The sequence below is a fragment of the Saccopteryx leptura genome, chromosome 3 (genome assembly GCF_036850995.1).
Source record: "Saccopteryx leptura isolate mSacLep1 chromosome 3, mSacLep1_pri_phased_curated, whole genome shotgun sequence".
Lineage (NCBI taxonomy): Eukaryota > Metazoa > Chordata > Mammalia > Chiroptera > Emballonuridae > Saccopteryx > Saccopteryx leptura.
This window is the reverse complement of record NC_089505.1, coordinates 182,633,430-182,658,939: the sequence shown is the minus strand read 5'-3', so window position 1 is coordinate 182,658,939 and position 25,510 is coordinate 182,633,430. Positions and strand designations below refer to the sequence as shown.

The 25,510-nt window shown below is 40.9% G+C and overlaps 1 protein-coding gene across 6 annotated transcripts in view; it reads left to right on the top strand.

Annotated features, from left to right (window-relative positions):
• The window catches only part of SSR1 (signal sequence receptor subunit 1), a 35,609-nt gene extending 11,926 nt beyond the window's left edge, over positions 1-23,683 (top strand). The window contains exons 6-10 of one of the 6 annotated variants that reach the window (XM_066376983.1): positions 743-821; positions 3,884-3,977; positions 11,072-11,135; positions 14,174-14,219; positions 22,825-23,683. In XM_066376983.1, coding sequence (XP_066233080.1) covers positions 743-821; positions 3,884-3,977; positions 11,072-11,135; positions 14,174-14,219; positions 22,825-23,004 — 463 coding nt within the window. In that variant the 3' untranslated portion in view covers positions 23,005-23,683. Of the gene's footprint in view, positions 1-742; positions 822-3,883; positions 3,978-11,071; positions 13,678-14,173; positions 14,220-22,824 lie in introns of those variants that run through there. The other 5 variants (XM_066376985.1, XM_066376984.1, XM_066376988.1 and 2 more) reach the window with 5 other exon arrangements.
• Positions 23,684-25,510: the final 1,827 nt, after the last annotated feature.

Below are 25,510 nucleotides of genomic sequence, written 5' to 3'. Positions count from 1 at the left end.
TATGGAGTGATGAAAATGGAATGGACTATGTAGATTTGGTGAAATCCTGTGTAAATTTGTACTTTCGGTGACTCTTATAACTATTAATACCAATTTAGGAAAGATAGTTGACAATGACAAAAAATTTGTTTTAAAAAGATAGCTTTGGCTTCCATCCTTCCCCTCTTCTAAAATCTTTTTTCACCCCATGCCCTTCAGCAGGTCATCAGCCTAATTGAATTTTCATGCTTGTAAAATTGCTATTGAAAATGAAAATTTTGAAAAATGTGTTCTTTGTAAGTGATGAATTATTTCTTACCATATACTTATACAGAACTTACCAAAAGTAATTTTTAAATCAAACTGCAAATAATCTAGTATTTGAGGGGGGACAAAACCTAATAGAATGATAAAATAATTTTATTCATTTTAGGCCGTGTAATTGCTTTTTGAAATTGACATTTTTAGAGATAAAGTGAAAAATTTATAAAACTTATTACCTAGGTCTAAATTGAATTAAAATATACTGTTCACAAAATTAGAGGATATTTTATCGCTTCGTATTTTGGAATATCTCTTAATTTTTGTGAGCAGTATATTTTATTCCTTTTACTAACACATTATTTGGGAAGCTTATAAAGTGTTAGCATTATAGGTGTAATTAGCTATGGTGTTTTTTATAAGTTAAAACAGAATTAGAGGTTTAGTTAGCTGTGCTATTTCCTATAAACTAAACCAGTTTATATTTTTCCTTTTATATTAGAATCTTTATGTATATGTTCCTTGCTGGTCTTGGGCTCTTGGTGGTTGTTGGCCTTCATCAACTTCTAGAATCGAGAAAGGTAATTATGGATGAACGCCCCTTTTGCTGTACTTCAGAAGTTGTTACATTACTAAATTAAGTTCAGGCTGGTCATTTGTGGCTTTTTGCTTTCACTGTGAGTTTATATATATACACAGGTTTGTTACACCTTTTAAAATAAAACTTGAAGGTGAAACCTTGGCTATGTGAATTAGTGTCCTTAGTCTATACCCTCCAGAGTGATCTTTACCTTCTTGTTATTGTAACTCTGAATTATACTACAATTCTTTTTCTTAAACTCAGACATAAGATTTTATTTTTTTGTTCAGTATACTTTTGTATGGACATGGTATTTTATGTGTAAGCACTGAAGCTTTTGTATTTACTTCAGTTTTTTTTAACTAGAAATAATTCTTAATTAGGAATTAGATGAGTTTTCATTTGAAAAAGAATGAATTACACTTTTATTTGTTCTGTCAGTCTAACTACTGTAATCAAGGTTTTCTCTTTGCACATGGTAGCTAATTCCACCACTTTCCTCATCTCTCTTGGTTCCCTGACCCTGCAAAACAAAATAGGACAACTCATACTATTACTCTCATAGGAAAATATAACAGAATTTGTGTCAAATATATTAATATCCACTAGACCCTCATTAAAATTAGCAGTGTGTTACTTATAAGCACTTAGTCTTTAAAAAAAATACTTAGTGCTTCTTGTAACTTCCTTTGCCTCGTTGTCATAATAGTGTTTTTTGTTATAAATTTGTTTGTTAGGTATAAAGGCATCTCCAATTTTTCCCCATTTGTATGAAGCCATTTTTTAAATTAGTTGTGGTTACCGTTCTAGGTACTCAGAATCTAATTCTTGGACTGGCTATTTAATACTCTCTTAGGTAAATAATTAGGGTTTTGGGTTTATTTCCTTAAGAGCAGGTCTAAAAAATAGTATTATTTTCTTGCTTTCTAGCAGTTTTTCTACAAAGACTCTAGGGACAAAGTTTTAGGTTGTTAGCTTAAATGGTATTTTATGTTTTTCTTTTAATATATACCACCTATTTAAATGTATTTAACTAACAATGCAGGAATCTAACATTTGATACTGAAAAGGAAAGAAAATCATTATATAAGTAGAAAGTCTTAACAACTGAAGCTTTATAGCAGAGGAAAATGTCTTTAAAGTCTGAAAATATACTGCTCACAAAAATTAGGGGATTATTTCAAAATGAGTATAAAGCAATAAAAAAAAAGAAGCATTTGATTTTTTTATTAAACCAGAACATCAGAAAAGCAAACGACAAGTCAAAGAAAGTTGTTTGATTATGCAAATGAGATAAAAACCAACTTTTATTTCACTGTGAAAATGCACTTACACAAGGCTGAAAGTACTGGAGTATGTGCACATGCCCTGATCTTGAAAGTGCACATCCTGCAATTTCCCAGCCCTTGTAATGCCCCTGAAACATGATTTGCCCAAATGTGAAGCCTACAAAGCCATAGGACATCTTGAAGCTGGTCAAACACAGACAACAGTGGCAACAGCACTTGGAACATCCCAAAGCGTGATTAGCAGACTGTGGAATTGCTTTCAAGAGACTGACACAGTACAAAGAAGATAAGGGCAGGGTCGCCCATCTGCCACAACAGCAAGAAATGACCACTACTTGATCTTATTGGCAAGAAGGAACAGGCACAGCAATGCAACAGATCTGCGGGGACAGTTTCTTGCTGCTACTAGAGACAGATATGCACCCAGACCATACGAAATCGGCTCCATCGTGTTGGACTGCAGGGCCAGTGACCAATGGTGTGCATTCTGTTATCTGCTGAACACCGTAGAACCCGTAGAAGGTGGGCTGATGAGCATCGTCCTTGGACCCGTGATGAGCAGTCAGCTGACCTTCTCTGATGAGTCTGCAGCCTGACAATCATTGTGTCCTGTTCTGGCGTGAATGAGGAACACAGGAGAATCCACATTTCATGCGAGAAAGGGACTCCTTCAGTGGTGGTGGAATCATGGTGTGGGCTGGCATCAGCACTGGTGGTCATACTGACCTCCACGTCATCAGAAATGGATCGCTGACTGCTGTCAGATACCAAGATGAGGCCCTGCACCCCATAGTGGTACCCTGTGCTGAAGCTGTTGGAAACAGCCTTCTTTTCATGGACAATTCAAGGCCCCACCCTGCGCATCTCGTCAGCAACATGCTTCAGGAGGCAGGAATTGAACACATGGACTGACCTTCACGTTCTCCAGACCTGAATCCCATTGAACCTGCTTGGATGCACTGGGAAGACGTCTGACAAACCATCCAATGCCTCCCACACATTTCTTGAGCTGGAAGTTTCCCTGGAGCAAGAGTGGCAGAGGATCCCATGAGAACTGCTGGACAGTCTGATCCTGTCCATGCCCCATTGCTGCCAGTGTGTTTTGGCATTCTTGGGTGACCATACACCCTACTGAACAGTCAGTGTGTGGCACTCTCGTCCAGTTTGACATGCTTCTGTTCATCCCCACCAATATGTCACTTACTACTCAATCATGATAATTGAGTTTGTGTCTCATTTGCATAACTGAACAACTTTCTTTGACTTGTCATTTGCTTTTCTGATGTTCTTGTTTAATTAAAAAAACCAAATGCTTATTTTTTTATCGCTTCATATTCATTTTGAAATACCCTTAATTTTTGTGAACAGTGGAAATTGAAGATTAATTTCTTACTATTCTTTATTGTTGGTGCTAGACATGGTTAATAAAAACGAGTAGGATTATGTTTTAAAACTAGGAGAGAATATATTTGTCAAGATATTTAAATAGCCCTATGGCTCTCTTTTTTATGTGGCTTGACCGGGTGCCTTCAGCAGACCAAGTAACCCCTTGCTTGAGCCAGCGACGTTGGGCTCAAGCTGGTGAGCTTTTTGCTCAAACCAGATGAGCCCTCGCTCAAGCTGGCGACCTCGGGGTCTCGAACCTGGGTCTTCCGCATCCCAGTCCGAGGATCTATCCACTGCGCCACCGCCTGGTCAGGCTGGCTCTCTTTTTTAAATTACAGTAAATAATAAAATCAAACTCCTTTCAAGTACTGTTTTTATGTTCTTTTAGCGTAAGAGACCCATACAGAAAGTAGAGATGGGCACCTCAAGTCAGAATGATGTTGACATGAGTTGGATCCCTCAGGAAACTTTGAATCAGATCAGTAAGTAGTACTCTTACAAACTTGACATGGAACTTTTTCTGTTAAATGGAAATTGAATATTTTAGATTTAGCAAAAGTGCTTGGTCAGTGCTATTTAAAACTCATCTTTTTATTACTTGTATAGAATCTAGTATGATATATTTAATGAGTGCTTTAAAATTTTATTCTGCATAGTATTTTTACATTTCAATTTAGAAATGCTTCCATATCTGCAGTCTAGATACAAATGTGTAAATTCTCTATATATCTAATCTTTTTCCTGTCTTTTCTTTCCTGTTGCTTCAGTGCAAAGTAGAAGAGGTGAGGCAATTAATTTTTTAATGTTTGCTGTGTATTGGGGGCTCTACAGTAAGTTTAATGAGTAATGAAACAGTTTTATTTAGCACTGTATTTGTTGGAAAAACTACCCAGAATAGTTTGAAAGAATAGACCTAAACTACTGCATGATAGTTTCCCTAACAAATATATTTCAGTTTTACTACATATGCAGTTAGTTAGAATATTAATCTTGATAAGATAATGTAGAATTATTTTTCTCCAATTGTAAATAAACTTTTTAAAAAACATTTATTATAAAGTAATAAGGCCTCACCCTGGCTGGACAGCTCGGTTGGAGTGTCATCCCGAAGCACAGAGGTTGCAGGTTTGATCCCCAGTCAATAAACATGAAAAAAAAAATAGTAAGGCTTTATTGTAAAAAGTAAATAGTACAGAAGTGAAAAGCTAACATCACCCCCTGGATGCACTGATAGCATTTTTTATAAGTAATTGGTATTTATGTGTTATTCTAAGGACTTGCTATATATATATGATATTATATTGCTCACACTGTTGTCTGAGTTTTCATGCTCTTTGTGTGATAGTTACTTATATATTTACCTTATTCTTTTTAGTAACTAGATAGCATTTTATATAAGTGTATCATGATAGAATAAACTTGTTTGTTCTGTATTAAAGGATGTTTGTTATTTTGAGTTCCTCAATCTTAAAATTAAATTGGTAATGAGGAAGCTTGTCATATGGCTATTAAGAGATAGAGTCTGGATTCAAATGAGTTTGTGCAGTTACACACTGCACTGTGCTTCCTAAAGTGGTAGTATTTATTATAAAGGTGAATGAGCCTGAATCCAGTGGTGGCAAAGTGGATGAAGTGTTTACTCAGAATGCTAAGGTTGCCAGTTCAAAACCCCAAAGTTGACGGCCCTGAGCACGGGCTTGTCAGCATGGGGTCACTGGCTTGAGTAGGAGAATCATCCACATGATCCCAAAGCTCTCCAGCTTGAACCCAAAGATTGCTGACATGAAAAGCCCAAGGTTGCTGGCTTGAACAACGGGACAGTGGCTCGCCTCAGTCGAGACACGTAGGAAAAGCTCAATGTACAACTAAAGCGCAAGCAGCTACAAGCTGGTGCTTCTTGCTCTCCTTCCTCATAGCAATCAGTGTGCGACTAAAAGTGAAAGCAGGGCTTCTCCCCTTCTCTCTCTTTCCGTGTCTCCCAAAAAAAGTTTATAAAGGTAAGTGAAGCAGAATTATCAAATAATACTAAGTGTTCATATGTAAGCATTTATTTAAAATGGAAATTCTTGTATTTTTTTTTTTTTTTTTTTGTATTTTTCTGAAGCTGGAAATGGGGAGAGACAGTCAGACAGACTCCCGCATGCGCCCGACCGGGATCCACCCGGCACGCCCACCAAGGGCGAAGCTCTGTCCACCAGGGGGCGATGCTCTGCCCCTCCGGGGGCGTCGCTCTGCCGCGACCAGAGCCACTCTAGCGCCTGGGGCAGAGGCCAAGGAGCCATCCCCAGCGCCCAGGCCATCTTTGCTCCAGTGGAGCCTTGGCTGCGGGAGGGGAAGAGAGAGACAGAGAGGAAGGAGGGGGTGGGGGTGGAGAAGCAAATGGGCGCTTCTCCTATGTGCCCTGGCCGGGAATCGAACCCGGGTCCCCCGCACGCCAGGCCGACGCTCTACCGCTGAGCCAACCGGCCAGGGCCGAAATTCTTGTATTTAAATTTATGGGATTTAAAAAAAAATTTTGTATGTATAGCAAAATGATTACCACAGTAAGTCTAGTTAACATCCATCACCATGCATAGTTACAAGTTTTTTTTCTTGTAATGAAAATGTTTAAGATCTCTCTTAGCAAGTTTCAAATATATGATACAGTATTGTCAGCTATAGTCATGTGATATACATTACATCCTGTGGCTTCACTTTACCCATTTCTCCCTCTCCCCACATAGGATAATTTCTTAAAAGTAGTGCTGTTAGGTCTAAATTTATGTGCATTTTGCCTGACCAGGTGGTGGCACAGTGGATAGAGGGTCGGACTGGGACGCGGAGGACCTAAGTTCGAGACCCCGAGGTTGCCAGCTTGAGACCGGGCTCATCTGGTTTGAACAAAGTTCACCAGCTTGGACCCAAGGTCACTAGCTCGAGCGTGGGGTAACTCGCTCTGCTGTAGCCCCACGGTCAAGGCACATATGAGAAAGCAATCAATGAACAGCTAAGGTGTCACAACAAAGAATTGATGCTTCTCATCTCTCTCCCTTCCAGTCTGTCTGTTCCTCTGTCTCTGTTACAAAAAAATAAAAAATAAATTATGTGCACTTTAATTTTTAAGGAAAGGATCTCATTTCCTCCCCAAAAGATAGTGCCAGTTTATGTTCTCACCAGCGTACAGTACCTGTTTCTCCTCCGTTCTTGCTTATCATTTTCAAGTATTAGTGTTATCAAGTGTTTTAATCCATCAGTGATAAAAAATGGTATCTTTTTTTAAATTTTTCATTACAATTAAAAATGAGGTTTGTCGTGGAGACAATGACTAATCAGGAGTAGCAAACCTGTCGTTTGGTTCCTGTTCCTCACATGGGGCACTAATGTCATAATGACAAAAACTACTCAGAGACCAGATGAAAGGCACTGAAGGGCCAAAGGGAGGCAAACCGTCCTGGTCAGCAGATTGAAGGACTGAAGCTTCATCCCCAGCCTTACTCATGTTTATTAGCCAGTGCAGATAACTCAAGGAAGCAGAAAGTAGAAATTTTCAGGGGGTGAAGTAAAGGACAAGGAACATACTGACTCCTAATTTCTGTTTTAAGAGCCTAAACATTTTTTTTTGTTGCTAAATCTTATCCTGCTGTTTTGCTGTTTCCAGCATGGGTCAGAGAGGCCCTGGGACTCTCATCTGCTCAGGGCTTTTGCTTTTAGAGCACCTAGCTGTCTCTAATTGTTAACTTAACTCTGCATGTTTTCACAGCATGTTCCCACAATCAAATGTTTTAATCTGTCAATGATAAAAAATGGTATCTGTTTTTTTAATTTTTCATTACAATTAAGAATGAGGTTTGCCTTCTATATACATTTTTTTTTCCCAATTTTTTTATTTTAGTGAGAGGAGAGGCAGAGTCAGACTCAGGCTCCCACATGTGCCTTGACCAGGCTCCGGGATCCACCCGGCAAGCCCACTAGGGGGTGATGCACTGCCCATCTAGGGCCCTTGCTCCATTGCAACTGGAGTTATTTTTTAGCGCCTGAGGCCATGGAGCCATCCTCTGTGCCTTTGGCCTACTCACTCCAATTGAACAATGGCTTCAGGAGGTGAGGAGAAAGAGAGAGAGAGAGAGAGAGAGAGAGAGAAGCAAGGGGGGGGGGAAGCAGATGGTTGCTTCTCTTGTGTGCCCTAGCTGGGAATCGAACCCGGCACTTCTACATACCGGGCTGATGCTCTATCACTGAGCCAACTGGCCAGGGCCTTGGTTGCCTTTCTAAACCTCCTCTAATCTTATCCTTTGGATATTTAAATGATCCTTTACTTGCTGGCTCCACAAGATAGTCCAAACTTTGTACCTTCTCTGCTCTAGGCATGGTCCTGTTTCTCTAACTCCTAGATAATACCAGAAATGAATAGCTAGACTTTAGGGATGCCATTGATACAGGTGACAGGCCCATTCTGTGAACTGAGTTAGAAAATACATATTTTTCAAATCATAAAATTATATTGATGTTTTCAGCTCAACTTTAACAGTATTTTTACTTAATTTTTTATGTTTGTTTTTTTTTCCACTTACACTTGATTTTGTAGAGAGTAGTTCTTAAACTTTAGCATTCATCAGAATTACCCGGACTGCTTGTTAAGCTTGCTGATCCCCACCCCTAGAGTTTCCAGTTTAGTAAGTCTAAAACCCAAGAATTTGGATATCTTAGGTGATTTTTGAGGCTATTTGGTCCCAAGCACACTTTGAGAAACACTGTGTTTTCTTAGAGTAAAGGGGTTGGGCTAACCTGCAGGTAATTTAGGTAAAAACAGCCATTTCTTTTGAAGATAGGACATATACTTTGCATATTTGAGGGTAAAATGAAGAAAACTGAGAAATATTGAAGATTCTGGCGCAGGTGGTGAGCCTGGAAGGTACATCGGGCTCTGAGGAATTACTTTAGGAGAGGAATTACCTTAAGAGAAGGGTAGTGTGAAGAGCAGGATATATAAGGCCAGTGTTTACCTTGGCAAGAGCTCTTCCTCACCTTTGTTCCACTCATCAGTATAAATGAATGAAGGAAGGCTGGTTTGGAACAACTGGAACATATTACTAGTGAGTTTTTTTCTGATAGGTTTTGCATTCCAGATTAGGGTGCTTCAACTTTCTTGAAGTTTTTTTAACTCTTAAGTGACAGGTTAGCTGATTTTAATAGAAAATTATAGGATCTTTGCTTAATTACTAGTGTGCTAAGTATATACAAGGGGAAACTTTCATCAGACACAGTAAGAATGAAGTCTTTTATATATAAGTTGATTTTCTTGTTTAACTAAAGGATCCATGAGAAAGCTTGCAACTTATATCTCATGAATAAAAATATCCATCTGAAAGCTGTTTATATAGCACTACTTTCTCTAGGTAAAATAGAAAATTAGAGTATTCCAGCTGAGAAAGGGGAGAGGCTAACATTTTGCCTTTGTTTTCTAAAAATGGAAAAAGGTTGTGGTGAGTTATGACTTTACTGTCAATAAATTAATTAATCATGAGGAGTACACAGTTAAGAGGGTGATACTGGCTTCTTGCCACTGGCTGTGAGTGCCTGTGGAGGGTGCCGGCCGCTGCACACTTTCCGCTCCTCATAGCCACGCCCTGAAAATGGAGGAAATCAGACTCCCTGCTCACAGCCAGGCGAGAGAAAGCCATTTCTGTCCAGATCAAGAAAAGTAGGATGAAGTGTAATCAAGTCCATGCAGCAGATACTTTTATACCGTGGTCATCACAGGCAAAGAGAAGGCAGTCCCTGCACCCAGGTTTGGCAGTGAGGCGCTGAAATGAACTGGACATGCTGATCGGACTGTGTTAGGATGTAAAAAAAAAGTTTTTAAGGCACCAATATTTTATTTGAAAAGAGATTTTTCTCATCTCTGTCTCGGTCATCAGAATGTAAAGGAAGGAGAGGGCTGATTTGAAACTATCTGTAATAATTTTTTTCCTAAAATTTTGCCTTTGTCATCTAAAAATGAAAATAGTTGTAGTGAGTTATTCCTTTACTACAGTTAGTTGATTTTTAAGTTTTTACGGTTTGAGGTGGTGGTGACCAGTGAGGGGTTGGGCTGAGAAACATCATTACGCACATTGTTCTTTGCTGAGATCAAGTGCTGCTTCCCGGGCTGTTGAGGTATTTGGAGCCATTTTCCCAAAAGCTCAGTGACTCCAGAAAGCTCTCTCACAGTTTCTGGTGTGTCTCCTTCCTGACTTTGATATGCTAGATGCAGGTGATGAAGGTTTCTTCCATGTGTTCCCTTATTAAAAACCTGATGTAGGTGGTTGACATTGTTGGAAGTTGGTAATCACCACCTCACTCTGCTTAATGGCAGCTATGTTCACACCGGTGGCCATAAGATCCTAAAGCACTTTTTGAATCCTCAAATATTTAGCATATTGTTTATTTTTCAAAATTATTTGGAAATTGGTCAACTGTGTAAAGGCAAATAGTTCATAGTTTAACCTTTTTGAAAATCTAATGAAAGTTGTAGGCTATCTTCATCAGAAAACTGCTTCTGTGCTCAGTTTTAGGCAAGTTGAACTCCCTCAACATCACTAACCTTTTTAAAAAATGTCAGTTTTCATGTGACTTGTAGACTTAGGCTTAATACATATTTTCAAGTCATTAACTCTTACGCATATTTCTCAAAAGAATTTTTAGTTTGTAAATATATTTGGTAAAAATCTATTACATATTTTTAAAATATAGGCATGTGCTAGTAATTTTGGAAAATAAAAGGTTAAAATCTTTTAGGCACATTATATTTTTCATACCATCATTCATTAAAAGCTTACAAATGAACCCCATACTTTGGTGAAAACATCTTTTTTCCAGCCCTTCACTTTATTTTTAACTGAAAAATGAATACTTATTGCACAAAGAGAGCTGATCTTCCTCATTTGAAAAGTGCTACAAAATAAGAAAAAGAAAAAACTTAAAGACGAATCCTCTTACTAATGGAAGTAGAAGAATCTCAACACCCATTTATTTTTTGTCTTATAGACCCCACTCAGTCTCTGTACAGAGAAAAAAGTAAAAAAATAAAAGTTTTTGTGTGTAGGATGATCTTAGTATTGATACACTGTTTAATTTCCTTTATCCTGCTGCTTATTCCAGGTCATTTTATGAAATTGCCAGTATTACCCAAACTGCATGGCTGCTTTTGTGAACACTATCTTTAATTTTGTAACCATTATAAATATTGTGAGCTGTAAATTTCATACCAATTATGCTACTTTTTTGTTGTCTTTTACACTGTTTCTAAAGTGTCTACTTATGTATGCATAATCAATTCTACAGTTGTAGAATTCAGGAAGATTTTACAGAGTGACTTCAACATTACCCTAATTGCAAAAGGTTTTATTTTGAGTTACCTCCTGAAGGATTATTTTAAAGGTTAGCTAAAATACCTAAACTAGTTAGAGGCATTTATTGTTAGGTGACATATTCCTGCATGTGTGTTTGTTTTTTTAACTTACTTGTAAAGTTGGGAGGGAAATGCTTTCTTAAATGTCTTTTGACTCCAACATACCTGTAATAGTCAGGCAAGGTAAAACTTTCTCTTGTTTTCCAGATAAAGCTTCACCAAGAAGGTTGCCCAGGAAACGGGCACAGAAGAGATCAGTGGGATCTGATGAGTAAATGTTCCTTTGTGCAACAATTCAGTCCTTACTTAACCTGCCCTAATGTTTTTCGGCCTGATGGGAATTAGTGCAGAGAAGCCATATCACCATAGAAGGCACCTACTACTTATGTGTGGACTGAGGAATCAGAGTCTATGGCGATAATATTGTTGAAAGTGCACTGCATTCCTTTTTCTAAAGTAACAAATTTGTTTTTTTTTAAACCATTAAAATTTATGTGTGTGCGTGTGTATGTATGTGAGCAGTTGGCCTTACCAGAATCATTGTTGAACTACCTGAAGTATGCCTTTAGAATACTAAATATAATGCTATTGTCTCTTTCCAGGTGACATTTTTCTGATATTTTCTCCCAAAAGTCAGTATTTGCCAAATATGAATGTAGGTGTCCTGCCTTGGACTATTTCAAAGAAAACAATTTGCTTCTTCGTTAGAATCCTACTTGTTGGCACAAATTAACATTTGGTTATGAATAACTTGCTGTTTTAAAACTAGTATTCTAAAGGCACAAGCAGGAGCAGCTGCTTTTTAGCAGTAGAGTTGTTTTGTTATTTTGCTGCTGTTTACTATAATATGCACCTTCAGAACACTTTCAGGTGAGTTCAAGGGATTTGAGAATCTCTAGCAACAAAATTGTGGAACATGAAAATTCTGATTTTGATATATAAAATCAACTCTACTTTTTTTTTAATGAAAGAAAATGGTATGTTTGTGGATACTGAGTTGTGTCGTCCATGTTCTGTTTCTTACCCAAGGGAGAGCTTTGGAGTGATTTTAGTCGTTAGTTTTTGTTGTTGTTTTTTTAAGAAGCAATGCTCTTTAATAGAAGCATTTTGCTTAAGTAGAGTTAAGTTAGCTATAGACAAAGGTCAATTTGTAGGGGCAGAGATATATTCCAACTAATTCTAATGTTTAAAAAATTAGTTGGGTATTTTTTTAAATAGTTAACCAGTTTTTTATTGAATTTTGGGAGGATTTTGGTTGTTGATCTTTTTTTAGTTAATCTGAAAATTTTCTAAATTTTAAGCACTTGTTATCTAAGAACCAAAATTAAATTGGACTTCATTTAATCCTCTTTAGAGAGTTAGTCTTGCCCTAGGAAGTAAATTAAGTTTGGCATAATTGTCAGACTGGGTAACTTGTAAAAGGTATTGGTGTGAACAAATGAGAGGCTTTTCCCCTCTGTTTTTAAGTCATAGTCTTCTACATAATTTTGTAAGGAAAAAGTAAGTGAAATTTTAGTGGCTGTTTAATCCCTGATTGTCTTTTATTATAATGAACTGACCATTCTTCATTATAAAATATACATATAAAATCTTTCCAGGTTGTTGAAGTACTACTATATTTAAACATCTGAGCCAAAGTCAGTGACAGTAATATAGAAGTCATTGTATAGTTCAATTAATCTCATTGCAAGTAGGGGTGGAGATGTCAAATTATCAATGTTGACATTGCTAAACTATAAACTTTCTATACTTGTAATATAAAGTGTTTGAGTTTTTAATTGGGCTATATGATCAGTAGTTTATTTTGAAAAAGCTCTGTGAGCTCTAAGAAACTGCATGGTTTTTTATTTAATGTGATAAGGAGACCCCCTCTACCTTCTCAAGGAATAGACTCCCAGATATTTTTGTTAATGTTCAAGTTCATGAAACTAATAGAACATAATACAGTGAGGTGTAATTACAAAATCTAAATGCCCTCTAGAGAGTTTATTGACTACCTGGTAACACCGAGGCAGTGGCAGAGCCGCATGAGTTACAGGTGCTAGCCCTCTGGCTCTAAGTACTTTGCTTTACATACTAGCCCTTTCACTTCTGAGGTCCAAATTAGTGCCTCAGGAATATTGTCATTTTAATTTTTTTAGCATAGATTGGAAACACTTGAAAACTCAGATGGCAGGGGTCTTCTCTAATATCAGTGTTTAGCAGAAACTAACTCCATAGTAAATGGAATTCAATTCCACACATGGTTTGTTCAAGCACACTTAATGAGTAGCCTATTTTTTAAATGTAAATATTTGAATGAAGTTTTTGTTTGTTTTGATATTTTTGCTACATCATCATGGTTTCTGAATTTACCTTTTGGACAACTTGGTTTCAGAGCCTGTAAAATGAACTAATAATCTTGTGTATCAGTTCAGACGTGTGAGAATGTGTTCATAAAGCGTGAATCTTGCTTTGTTTGTCTAGCTTCATCTTTCATTTCAGAGACTTTGGTGACTTTAAGACTGTTCCTGTCTCTAAAGTGTTTTAAAGGGGAAGGGAAGTGGACCTGCAGGTTAGAAACCTGAGGAAAACAAATCAGAAGGAAAAGAGCCTTGACCAGATTATAGTGATGTTTTTAATTTTAAATAAGCTTCAGAAAATGGTGACTTTGATAGGAAAAGGTAAATTCAGATATCTTTTAAAATTGGATTATTGGAGTGACATTGGTTAATAAAATATATAGGTTTCAGGTGTAAAATTCCATAATACATCATCTGTGCATTGTACGGTGTATTTACCACCCTAAGACAAATTTATATATTAAGAAAATAGCCACTGCCTTAAAGGTGTATTTGCAGTGCATCAGTCTAGGGTTATAGTTTGGCTTTGTTTAGGACAAGTGAATGGTGGTAATGTGATGTCAAAACTTTTACTTAATCATTTATTTTGGAGCTGCAGCAGTAGATAATGTAATATATATAAGGCTCTTACATAACATTCATCTTTTGTGATACAGTCATATTCATACTCTTGGTATGAAGAAAAATTTACTTGAGTGCATTTAAATAATGTGATTTTAAAAAAACAACCCATGACTTCGGCAGTATACTTATTTCTCACCAAGATTTTGATAGGTTTATACCCTTGATTTTTCAGTCTTTATTTTAGTTCCAAAATGAGATGTTAGCTTAAATTTTAAAACACTTCTTAATACACTTGATGTAATTTACCACAGTTTGGGATAGCATCGTTTATAGCTGTAAAATTAATAAATTTGTTATGATTCTATTAAATAATACTCTACTTTTCTTTGAACTATATCCCCAGCTTAGAGACACGCAGGCTGACGCATAATGAACCTTTTCTTACTAGTGTAAGTGAAATGTTGAGTCTTGTTGTGCAGTGCTCTGTCTCTAAGAACATCAGTAGAGGAGAGGACATTAGGAGGGACGAACAACACTTAACTGACTTGCAAAGATCTAAAACTTTTTTTAGGACTCATGTACTTTACTAATTAGTATTTATATGACTTTATCCTTTTTTTATTTACACAAAAACCTGGACTTTCACAGTAACTAATTATACCTGAAGCTCTGGCCCTTTTTTTGTTTTGGGTTTAGAGATTATTTAGGAATATGGCACTAAGGTTTGGGTGCCATTTAGCTGCCTTTTTATGGCAGTAGGAAAGGAACTCATTTATTAAACATCAGCCATGTACTGTTTTCTGTTGGGGCTTTTCATTCATCTCATAAAACCTCACAACTGTTCAGTGAGGTAGGTGATACTGTTCTCTGCATAGACTGGAAAAAACCTGAGTTTAAGTAACATGCTCAAGGTTACACATTGAAAATGGATTCAGAGCTGTCTTATTCTAAAACTCACACATTCTTTCCCTTGCACTATGTTTAAGTTGGAAAGTTTTTAAAAAGATGAAAATTTGCCTGACCTGTGGTGGCGCAGTGGATAAAGCGTCGACCTGGAAATGCTGAGGTCGCCGGTTCGAAACCCTGGGCTTGCCTGGTCAAGGCACATATGGGAGTTGATGCTTCCAGCTCCTCCCCCCTTCTCTCTCTCTGTCTCTCTCCTCTCTCTCCCTCTCTAAAAAATGAATAAATAAAATAAAAATAAATTTTAAAAAAAGATGAAAATTTTATAAAATCAAGCATTTGGGCAGCTTACAGGTACTTGATTTTTCAGAATTGAGCAATCAGGAAGTTCAGATAACCCTAGTACAGAATATACTGTATGTATACACTTGCTGTACTGTATATAGTATGTAAATACTACTCAACTCCAGAACACAAACCCCAGAGAATCTTCTGAGCTGTTATAAATTGATTCATGTGTTAGTTTATGGTATGTATACATAAAGTTTTGGAATTTGGTACCGCAATTTGTTACAATACCCTATTTAATCTCTAACACGAACACATCTCTTTAAATGTCCCCTTGATTAACAAAATCATGGTCTTTAAAAACATTTTCTTCAAAATAGATTTTCTAATTTTGATAGTATTTTCGCATAAAGGATTGATTCATCCTCATAGTAGAGATAACAGTGAAGTATCATTTTGGGGAGCTATAGATCCAGATAGTGATAGAACTGGGATTATAGGTTCAAATTCATGAGTCACAGCCAAAGACCATTTGACTGGCTTTTTTTATTCTGCTGTTCCTTATGTAGATTTCTGTCATACCAGTGACAGTCATGTTGACAAGTCTTCTTCTGCTGGCCTGTGAGCTTATATCTTGTTTGCTTTCTGTGCCCAACTTCTCAAGATTTTCAGGTGGAAACATATCATAGGCATGCAAAGAAAAAACGAAAAATGTGGGTCAGTTTTCATATGCCATTTTTTAATAGCATTGTGTTCAGAAATACTCCTGGTGGGAACCCAGTCTCACTGGTGGTTCTGTGAGTTTGCACAGGGGAGGTGATACGGTGTGCTGGCGGGGAATTAGGATGTGGTCAGTCCTGGCCTCTACCACAGTTGCAGATTGTGTGGTTCTGTTACCTATGTAGCCTTACCTAATATGATGTTATTTAAGTGGTTCTTCCTTATATCTAGTTTGCTCAGCAAAAGGAAAAAGAACTAAGGTATAGAATAGACTCATGTCAGGCTGCCTGGGTTCAAAATTTCAGTTCCCTCTTCTTGGTTGGAGGTAAAGAACCTTCCTCAGCTTCAGTTTTGGGTGCTCAGGACGTTGGGTGCATAGGAAGCCACGGGAGTGGTAAGCTGCAGTTGTTGGAAGGCACCACATTGTGATAACACTGAGCATAAGGGGGAGAAGTGTATGTGGCACTTTCTGGACTTAAGTGTGGAAAGAGAGATTCCACTGAATAGAAAAGTTAGTGTTCTTTAACTGAAGAGTAAACGTCTTAAGGTGAACATAAAATGTAGCTAGTTCTGTAGCTTTAATAGTGACCCGAGTCATAGGGCTGCCAAAGGAGTTCTTGTAATAAACCTGCAAGAGCCTGCACATCCAATTAGAATTATCTTTTTCAGAACACTTGGAGAGGCTACGTGGTTTCCATGTTTGGAACTTAGAATTTCTTTCAACTTCAGACTGTAAGCCACCCAGAGAGAGTCTTCTTTATTGTTTTTCAGAAATCACATCGTCAGAACAAGTGCTCAAGCTCTACAGGCATTTTAGAAAGCGTGAGGAATGTTTTAGTCAGGAGCAGTGCTTGGGTTGAGCAGAGGTGTATCAGGCATCCGCTGCGCTCTTCCATATGCATTCCCAATCCTCACAGCGACCCTAGTAACCCCATCCATGATGGAACAGCCTCGAGGAGATAGGCACCCACCCTGCAGGCTTGGTCCACTGATCTCTCCAGCTTTGTTGGGAAAGGGTATATGAATACTTCGTCAGGTGCACATTCACATTAACACAAAAAGCATACTTGCCTGTGTTCTGTTTGCTTCATTTGGAAATTTGCTTGATTCTTTCTCTAAGGTAGACACCTGTCTGTCACTGCTCAAAGCTACAAAGAGTTTGTAAATACTCTTTGTAAATGCTCTTAAAAGGACCTGTTGCCGTCATCCTCAGTAGAAGATTTAAAGCAGTGTCCTCAGTACACATGTGAATAGCACTGCTCTCCCCTTGAACTCTGCTGGGTTTATTATTAGAGTTGCATGTATTAGGTCTTGTACGTAGTATCCCAGCCTGTTCATAATTCTTTTCCATGGTTAAATGTACTGTTACATCTTTTCGAAATTGGTCCCAATAAGCTACTGGCACTTTGTGTCCACAGAGTTGAAAGAAAGCTGTGGAGCAGGCTGTGAACATCTTGTCCTCGAGCTGCCTGCAGAGAAGACGGTGGCGGCAGGGTCCTTGAATAGTGGTGTGAGAATGTTTTTTGTGAACTTAGCTGGAGCCCCATGGCTAACATGTATCTGGTTCATACAGAAGCCCCTGCCTAAAACTACTCTCATTTCAGGAACCACTGGCACGATTCTGGTCACTATAGTGGCTTTTCTGGCCAACATCTGGTTTGAAGGATAAGTCCTGTCCACGTGCTGTTTTGGTCATATCCATACAGTGTAGACTTTTTGTGCCAACTGCAGACGACACAGGCGCGCACAACTGTCACTGAATCCTGTTCGTCACCAGGTCCTGTCTTGCAGACTCTTGAGAGACTTGACCTTCAGACGCACACCTCCCTTCCTGTCACCCTCTCCACTTCTGGCTTCTTTCCTATTGGTCCACCTTTGTGAGAACCTTCCTGCTTTGAGTCTGCATGATTCTCTTGCCCCTGTTAGCTGCATTTCTATTTTTATTTTCCCTTTGTCAAAATATATCCTAAGCTATTGGTTCCCTGGTTTCCTTTTCTTCTCTAAGCTTTTTTTTTTTTTTTTGAGAGCAAGGAAGGGAGAGAGAGAAACTTGTTTCATCAGGTGACCAAGTTTGAAAACAGTACATGATAGATGTTAAATGAATTATGACCACAGTGTGAAGTGGGTACATATCCCCATTTTGCAGATGAGGAAGTTTAATACCCAAATTAAATAACTCTATTAGTGTTAAGTCTAAGATTAAAACAGTCCAGTCTGTGCAGAGCCTACACGATACTGCTGCCTCATAACATGGAAGTTCTGTAGGTTGAATTCTTATGCTCTGGGTTCACATATGCCAAGTCTCCTGTGTACATAGGAGCTGTGCTTGGAAGGAGTCTAGAGGAGAATGCAGTTGCTATGGGCCCTTGGTTATTATACATTGCAGCTCCACCAGGAAGTGCTTGCCAAAACAAAACTAAGGGAACTAGCCAGTAACTGCCAGGGTTCATGTGCAATCCCATAGGTGAGTTCAAGAAAGGAAGTGAAACAACAGGACCATCACACCCAGAGCTTCAAAATGAAGTTATTTCCAAAATTGGAGGTGAACTGTAACCTTAAATATTTTTCCCTTAAATTAATAATGACAAGTTTAGCAAATTATACCAAGTTGAGGCAACTAAATAAGGTTGTCTTCAGAATTTTAGATCTATAGTCTTACTCCTGCAAGAATTCTCCAAATGATATGAAGGCATTGTAAAAGCAAAACTGTTACTCTCAGGCTCCCCTGATCTGCCAGCATGAATATATCCTGCTGCCCTCTACTGCTCATGAGTGGTATAGCAGTGAACAACCCATCCTCACAGCTTGCCCCTTGGCATTGCCAGAAAGGTGCAAAGGCTTGTGAGGAAGATAAGACTTAGGAACTGTTCTTTTCTAAAGCAAACCACCTACTCCAACCAGCCTATGCATGCCTGTTCTCCACTCGACCCCAAATGTAAACATCAAATGAAAGTGAAAAGTTCTGCTTTACAATGGAATGATTTGGGCTTTTAAGTTACTTGAATGATCACATCTGTAAAAAGAGGAATGCTGTGAGAGACACCCCCCCCCCCCATGGGTTCCCTTCGAGCTGGCCAACCCCTCTCAGGATGTGTTCTCTATACTGGTCTGCTTTGACTCTCTTGTGGCCATATATATGCAACACCCCTGTTTATTTTGGATCAATTAATCAAATATATATTCACTCATTGGGCATCAGTATATAGTATGGTTAATTGCTGTTGAAATTAGCTCTTGTTTGGCTGACCAGGCGGTGGTGCAGTGGGTAGAGCGTTGGACTAGGATGTGGAAGACCCAGGTTCGAGACCCCGAAGTTGCCAGCTTGAGCGCAGGCTCATCTGGTTTGAGCAAAGCTCACCAGCTTGGACCCAAGGTCGCTGGCTCAAGCAAGGGGTCACTTGGTCTGCTGAAAGCCCACAGTCAAGGCACATATGAGAGAGCAATCAATGAACAACTAAGGTGTCGCAACGAAAAACTGATGATTGTTGCTTCTCATCTCTTCATTCCTGTCTGTCCCTCTCTCTGACTCTCTCTCTGTCTCTGTTTAAAAAAAAAGAAAAGAAAGAAAAAGAAATTAGCTCTTGTTTGGATCAAGACTCATCCACTTACTGGCAAGATAACCTTAGACAAGTCACCTAACTGGTCTCAGCTTGTTTTTTCAGTTGTAAAGTGGTGATAATAGCAATTAGAGTTACTAGTTATTAATGTTCAATGAATATTTATAAAGCCCTCACTATATGTCAAGTATTTTGTTGAATTTTTAAAATTACTACATGTAAAAAAACAAAACAAAACCCATGATCTTAATGCATAGGCCAAAAGAACCTAATTTTCACTTTGAGGAATGTTTTTCTCTTTACATAAGCAATATTCATTTGACAGTCAACTAAAAACCATCAACTTTTTTTACTAGAACTGAAAGTTTGTTTAAACGATGTGATCCTCTTTTTTTTTTTCCTTTCTGTGTTTGATGGAGCCTTATATTAGAGTTGGAAAGAATATTAAGAATCACTCAGTCCAGCCTCTTGCCCAGTGCAGGACCCTGTGGGACAATTCTGCCTGGCTAGGCCCCTCCCATTATTGGACAGTCCAACTGATAGTTCTTTCTTAAACCCAAATAAACTTCCTTGTAGTAACTGGCCACATAAAACCTGACATATTTTATTGAATTACATAAAAATAATCATAAAAAATGATTATTTGAGATACAGGATTAAAATAATTGCCTTTAGTTCTCTCCCTCCAAAATGCATTCCTTCTACAGTTACTTCTTGATCTGAGGCAGCATTCAAAAACTTAATAGCCCGTAAGATAAGGGAGAGGTGGGGTGGAGGGAAAGGGGTAGGAGGATGCAAATTTTAAGTGTGGAGTTCAGGGCACAATCCCCACATCTGACTCTAGCCCTGAGCTGTGCTTGGGAACCCACATTTTAATAAGCACCAGTGGTTCTCAGGTCTGCAGAACGTTCCCCAAGAGCCTAAAGGCATTGCCTGGCTGCCCCCAGGAAGCCTTTGACTCAGTGCCCGGCAGGACCAACGGTCGTGGTCAGCCTGGACCGGAATAGTCTTCCTTGCACAGAAGTGGGGCTGCTTCACGTGCCCCTTCCTACTGTTTCCTACCCTTTTGGTGGCTCCTGAGAGGCCAACTGAAACTGGTGGTGGTGGTGGTGGTGACAGTTGACTCTTTGGAGCACTTTCTCTGATCTGGAGACTCTTGTATGCATTTTACTTGTGCTCATCTCACTCAGGGCAACCAGCACTATTTGAGATAAGTTCTAGTATCACCATGTTCCAGCAGACGATTAAAAACTTGCCTATGCTCACCCAGTTAGTAAGCTCTAGTAAGGCCCTTCAGAATTTGGACATAGGCAGTCGGACTCCAAGGCTGTTCATCCGCCCTGCCATAGCTAATAGACCTTTCCTGGGAGACTCACTCATCCAGCCAAACACCCAATGTCACAAAGGCCCCTGATACCACAGGAAGTGGGCATCTTCTTTCCCTAAGCCACTTTCAGTATTCCTTCTCTCAGTGCCATCAATCCACAGGAAAACCCCTCTTTACAGGTTCTCCATCCTCCCTCATAAGAGTCTTAAACCTAAGTCTTATGTCCCCGTTGGACCACCCAGCTGCCTGCCTCCATCCTGGTGCAGGGGAAGCCCTTGGTCCCCGCTCACTCGTTAAGGAAGCAATCGGAGCATGTGGCAGTCCCCTGTGGTAGCGGTGCCAGCGTGGCCTCAGCACTGTGTGGACCCACCTCCTATGCCGTCTTGTCCCTCTCAAGCCCACCCTGAAGAATGCCACTGTGATCACCTTAAAATGGCCTTCAGAAGCCTTTCTGCCGTTCCCAGAGCCTGCAGAATGACCAACACCTCTACTGTTTTGCTTTGCCACACCTTCGAACCTGATCTCTCACTAGTCCCTGCTTTGAACTTGAGTCCCAGCTGAGCTGTTTGTTCCCCATGCACCACACTGCTGCCCTCCCACCCTTGCTGGCCGCCCTCCCCTGCCCCGGCCTACTGTGGGGATCGCCTTTAATTTTGATGCAGTTTTAAACTTAATAGTTGTGAAATAGTACAAAGAAGTTCCCAATACCCCTCACCTTCACCTAGATCAGTGGTTCTCAACCTTTCTAATGCTGTGACCCCACAATACAGTTCCTCATGTTGCGGTGACCCCAAACCAAAAAATAATTTTGGTGGCTACTTCATAACTAATTTTGCTACAGTTATGATTCGGAATGTAAATACCTGGTATGCATTATGTATTTTCCGATGGCTTTAGGCAATCCCACCAGGGTCTCGGCCCACAGGTTGAGAACCGCTGACCTAGATCATTGTTAACCTTTGCCACATATACATAAACACATATTTTGACCTATTTGCAAGTGAATTGCAGACATTATGCCCCTTTGTTCCTGAATACAAGAGAGTAGATCTCCTAGGAACAGTCTCTGACACAACCAAGTTAGTTACCAAAATCAAATTTCACCGTAAAGGCAATGTTTTCTAACCCACAAGCTATGGTCAGATTTCACAAGCTGTCTGGGTAGTGTCCCTCACGGTTCTTTTTCCTGGTTCAGGAGCCAGTCCCAGGTCACATGGTGCCGTAGGAAGCATGTCTCCTTAGTCTTGAATCTAAAACATTTCCTCGGTCTCCCAGGACACTGGTGTTTTTAAGGAGTACAAGCTAGTTGCTTTGCAGAGCATCCCCAGCCAGAGCTGTGAGCTGTTTCCTTGTAATTAAATTTGCGTTAGGTCTCTTGGGCAGGAAGAGCATGGAGGGGATTTGAACCCTTCTCAGTGCAGAGAATGGAGAGGCACCTGATGCTGGCTAGCACCTTGATTGTGATGTTGATACTGGGGACTTGGGAAAAGAGGGGTCTTGTTGAGTTTTTAACCTTGGTTTTCTTGTCACCTCTTCGAAAGAAGCTTTCTATGGACCCCCCTACACACACACACACACACACACTCACACACTCCAAGCACCCACAGTTAGGTCAGGTGTCTGTTCCCATAATGCCACACACTTGGCATCCGTTCAGAGTGACTCGATTGCATCCTGGTGGCTGTGTGCCTGTCTTCCCCCATCTGCTGCACATTCCATGAGAGCAAGGACCACCTCTTGCTCACCATGGCAGCTTGGTAAATATTTGCTGAGTGAATGAAGGGATGAGTGAGACTGGGGGCCGGCTCAGTTACAAAGCAGAAGCCTGCAAACCTGTCCAGATGATGCTCTGTCTGTGGTGCTTCCTGCTTTATTCATGGAGCATGGCTGAGTTTTCGGGTTTCCTTTATACTCTGGATTCTCAGAAAATGCATGCAAGTCTGACAATCCCAGTAAAGGACACAGTGTTAGTCCTTCCTTTTGGGGATCACAGAAGGGACTAATTATAGAAAGTTGTAACCCCAGTCCAACAGTTTTCCATTTGTTTCTTCATAGGAGGAAAAGGGGGGGGGGTTGTCTGGGTCCTTTATCGTGTGAAATGCTTAGACATATAAGAGCTGCATGAAGTGTCTGTCACAGTAGGATGGCCCTCAGCCCCGTTGCCTCTGTCCAGCCACACAGTGCACACCCTAGTAGGGAAGTGACTCAGGGCTGTCCTGAAGCCTCTTAGGAGATCACTCTCTTCCTTTGTTGTTTCAGACGCAGGAGGAGGGAGACGCACTGATGTTGTCATCAGATTTCTCCTGCAGCTCTGCCATCTTATGTCTCCAGGGGCCCGGGCTGTGCACTCCGCTGAGGCTGCCACAGGAAACCCCTGGACATGTGGCTCCTGGAGACAGGCCATCCTTTCTGCACCGTTTTGCTATTTGTGACATTTAAGACAGCACCAGGCCACTCAGCTGGATTCTCAACGGGCTCCTGCTGGGATGTCCTCTCTGGCAATGGCTGTGTGACCAGGGCTTTGTGGCTTATGAATCACAGCTGTTGTGCGTTGTTTCTGGGTGGAGATTTCTTAGCCAACCAGGCTTCCTCTGCCAGCCAGTAGGAGGGCGGAGTGGGCCCCCACCATTGAGGACTGGATGGATCCTGTGACCCCAGCCATAGGTGCGTTCAGTTCAGCTTGCTCTTATCCCATCACATAGATGGTGACTTGAGGTCAGGAGACAAATGGCTCTGATCTGTGAGCCCGTGTGACATGGTGGTTGCGACACACACCTCAGTAGCTTCCAGTTTCATCTGAAGGAAATGTGCTGGGTGAGCTGGGTGGGGGAGGGCCCTCAAAGAGCCTGGAGCACCGGCAGCCATCAACAGGACTCCCGCAGAGAAGGAGCTTGGTGCCAGAGAGCAGTAATGCTTCCTGTGGCCACAAGTCTCCAGGCCTGTCAGCAAGTGGGGTCCTGCACCCGCCACTCTTCGAGGCCTGGTCTTCGCATGTGAGTGCTCACAGTGGGCCCCCCAGGCTCTCTTATTCTGACTGGTTTCCAGTTGCACTACATTGTGCTGAATTGAGTTGGACTGAAATAAATGGAATTGAAAGGCCTATAAACAGGTATGAATCTCTTGCTAAGGGCAACCACAGAATCCCTATCTTCACTCTAGCTGAGTTGTGACCATGGAGAGAAGAAGGGGAAGGCAGGAAAGGTGTGATGGCCCAGGAAGTAGCAGGAGTCAAGGCACAAGGTGTCTGAGGAGAAGAGCAGGGGCAGGAGGCAGACAGTCTCTCTGCAGGGGCTGAGACGATACAGACGTGTGCACGACCACGGAGGGCGTGTATCGCAAGTGTGGCCTGAGAACCACATGCAGCGGAATCACTGGCCACAGAACCTCAGGAACCTGCATTTCTTTATTTTCTTAGAATTTATTCATTTTTTCAAAGAGAGAGAGAGAGAAGGGAGAGGAGCAGGAAGCATCAATTCCCATTTGTGCCTTGACCAGGCAAGCCCAGGGCTTCGAACTGGCGACCTCAGCATTCCAGGTTGACTGTATTCACTGTGCCACCACAGGTCAAGCGAGTCTGCATTTTAAAACAAATCCACAAGTGGATTTAAGGTTGGAGACTCATGGTCGGGGGTGGGGCTTAGCCTCTGCTAGAGATAGGGAGCCACTAAATGATGTCAAGGTGGGAGCATCAGGATCAGTTCCTGTGTTAAGTGACTCATTGTCACACCAGAGTGCACATCAGACACATCAGAATCCCCTGGAGGGCTTGTTGACACACAGCCTGCTGGGTCCATTCCTGAGATTCTGAGTCTGGGGAGGGGCTGGGTATTGCTTTGCTGGGAAGTCCAAGATTGGTGGTGCTCTGAGACAGGTGGTGCAGAGATGGCAGCGTTCCAGGAACCCAGCCAGACTGAAGGCAGCCCCACATGCTCTTCAGAGGCTCTCGGGCAGGACAATCACAGTACTTGGAGCACTTAGATTTGACAAAATGCCTCTTATCTATACACCCCTTCTAGGTTTCAAACCCTCTGACAGAAGTGTGACAGGTGCCAGTGCCCACAGCTCTGAAGGTGGGCAAGCCTGGGCCAGGCTCTGCAGTAGTGCCCACTGGTGAGTTTTGGCACCCCCTGCTCAAGTTGATGTTGTCTCCTGGGCAGGTCCCCCAGAGCCCGACTGCTCTGAGGCACCCAGATGCATCTCTAGGGACCCACGCAGTGCCTGGACTCCTGCAATCAGAGATGGTTTTGGTTTCCTCAAGGGAAGGGTGAAATTCCCAGACACCCTTTGGGGCCTGGTCACTGCCTGGGTCCCGAAGCATTTATTTATTAGCAGCCTAAACAGAATTGAAATCAGGCTCCACTTGAAATGACAGCTCTATTTTTGCTACCATCCCATTTCCCATGGTAAGCACACACTCGAGCCCAAAGTCACAGCCAAACCAGTTCCCAAGTCCCAGCGTGGCAGGCCCATCTTCTGGGACTGCTCATGGTGTCAGTTCTGTTATCAAGCAAGGGCCAATCAAGAGAGAGGAAAACACTCATGAATTTGAACAGGGAAAGTCTAATGTAGCTATAACGGGGTTGGAATAATGAGGGACTGGCTAATAAGAGACCTCTACATAATATAGGAATAACAGCCTCAAGGACAGCCTCTTCCCTAGGGCTGAGAGTGGGGCACTCAAGGGAGACACCTGGGCTGGAGTCTGGTCAGTGAATGGCCAACCAGTTGCTGGTGGTGCTCCACTTGGTGGAGCTTGCTGGAAGTCCAGCCCCTAGGCTCACTGGGTAAACGGTTCACAGGGAAGTGTCCTACTGGGGAAGGACTAGGTGCTGCTGACCACCGAGCACTGCAGGAACCTGGCACTGGAGTACCCTGAGCTCCTCCTCTGCCCTCTGCTGACAGAACTCAACATTGTTCCCACCAGAAAAGAACAAATATTTAAAGG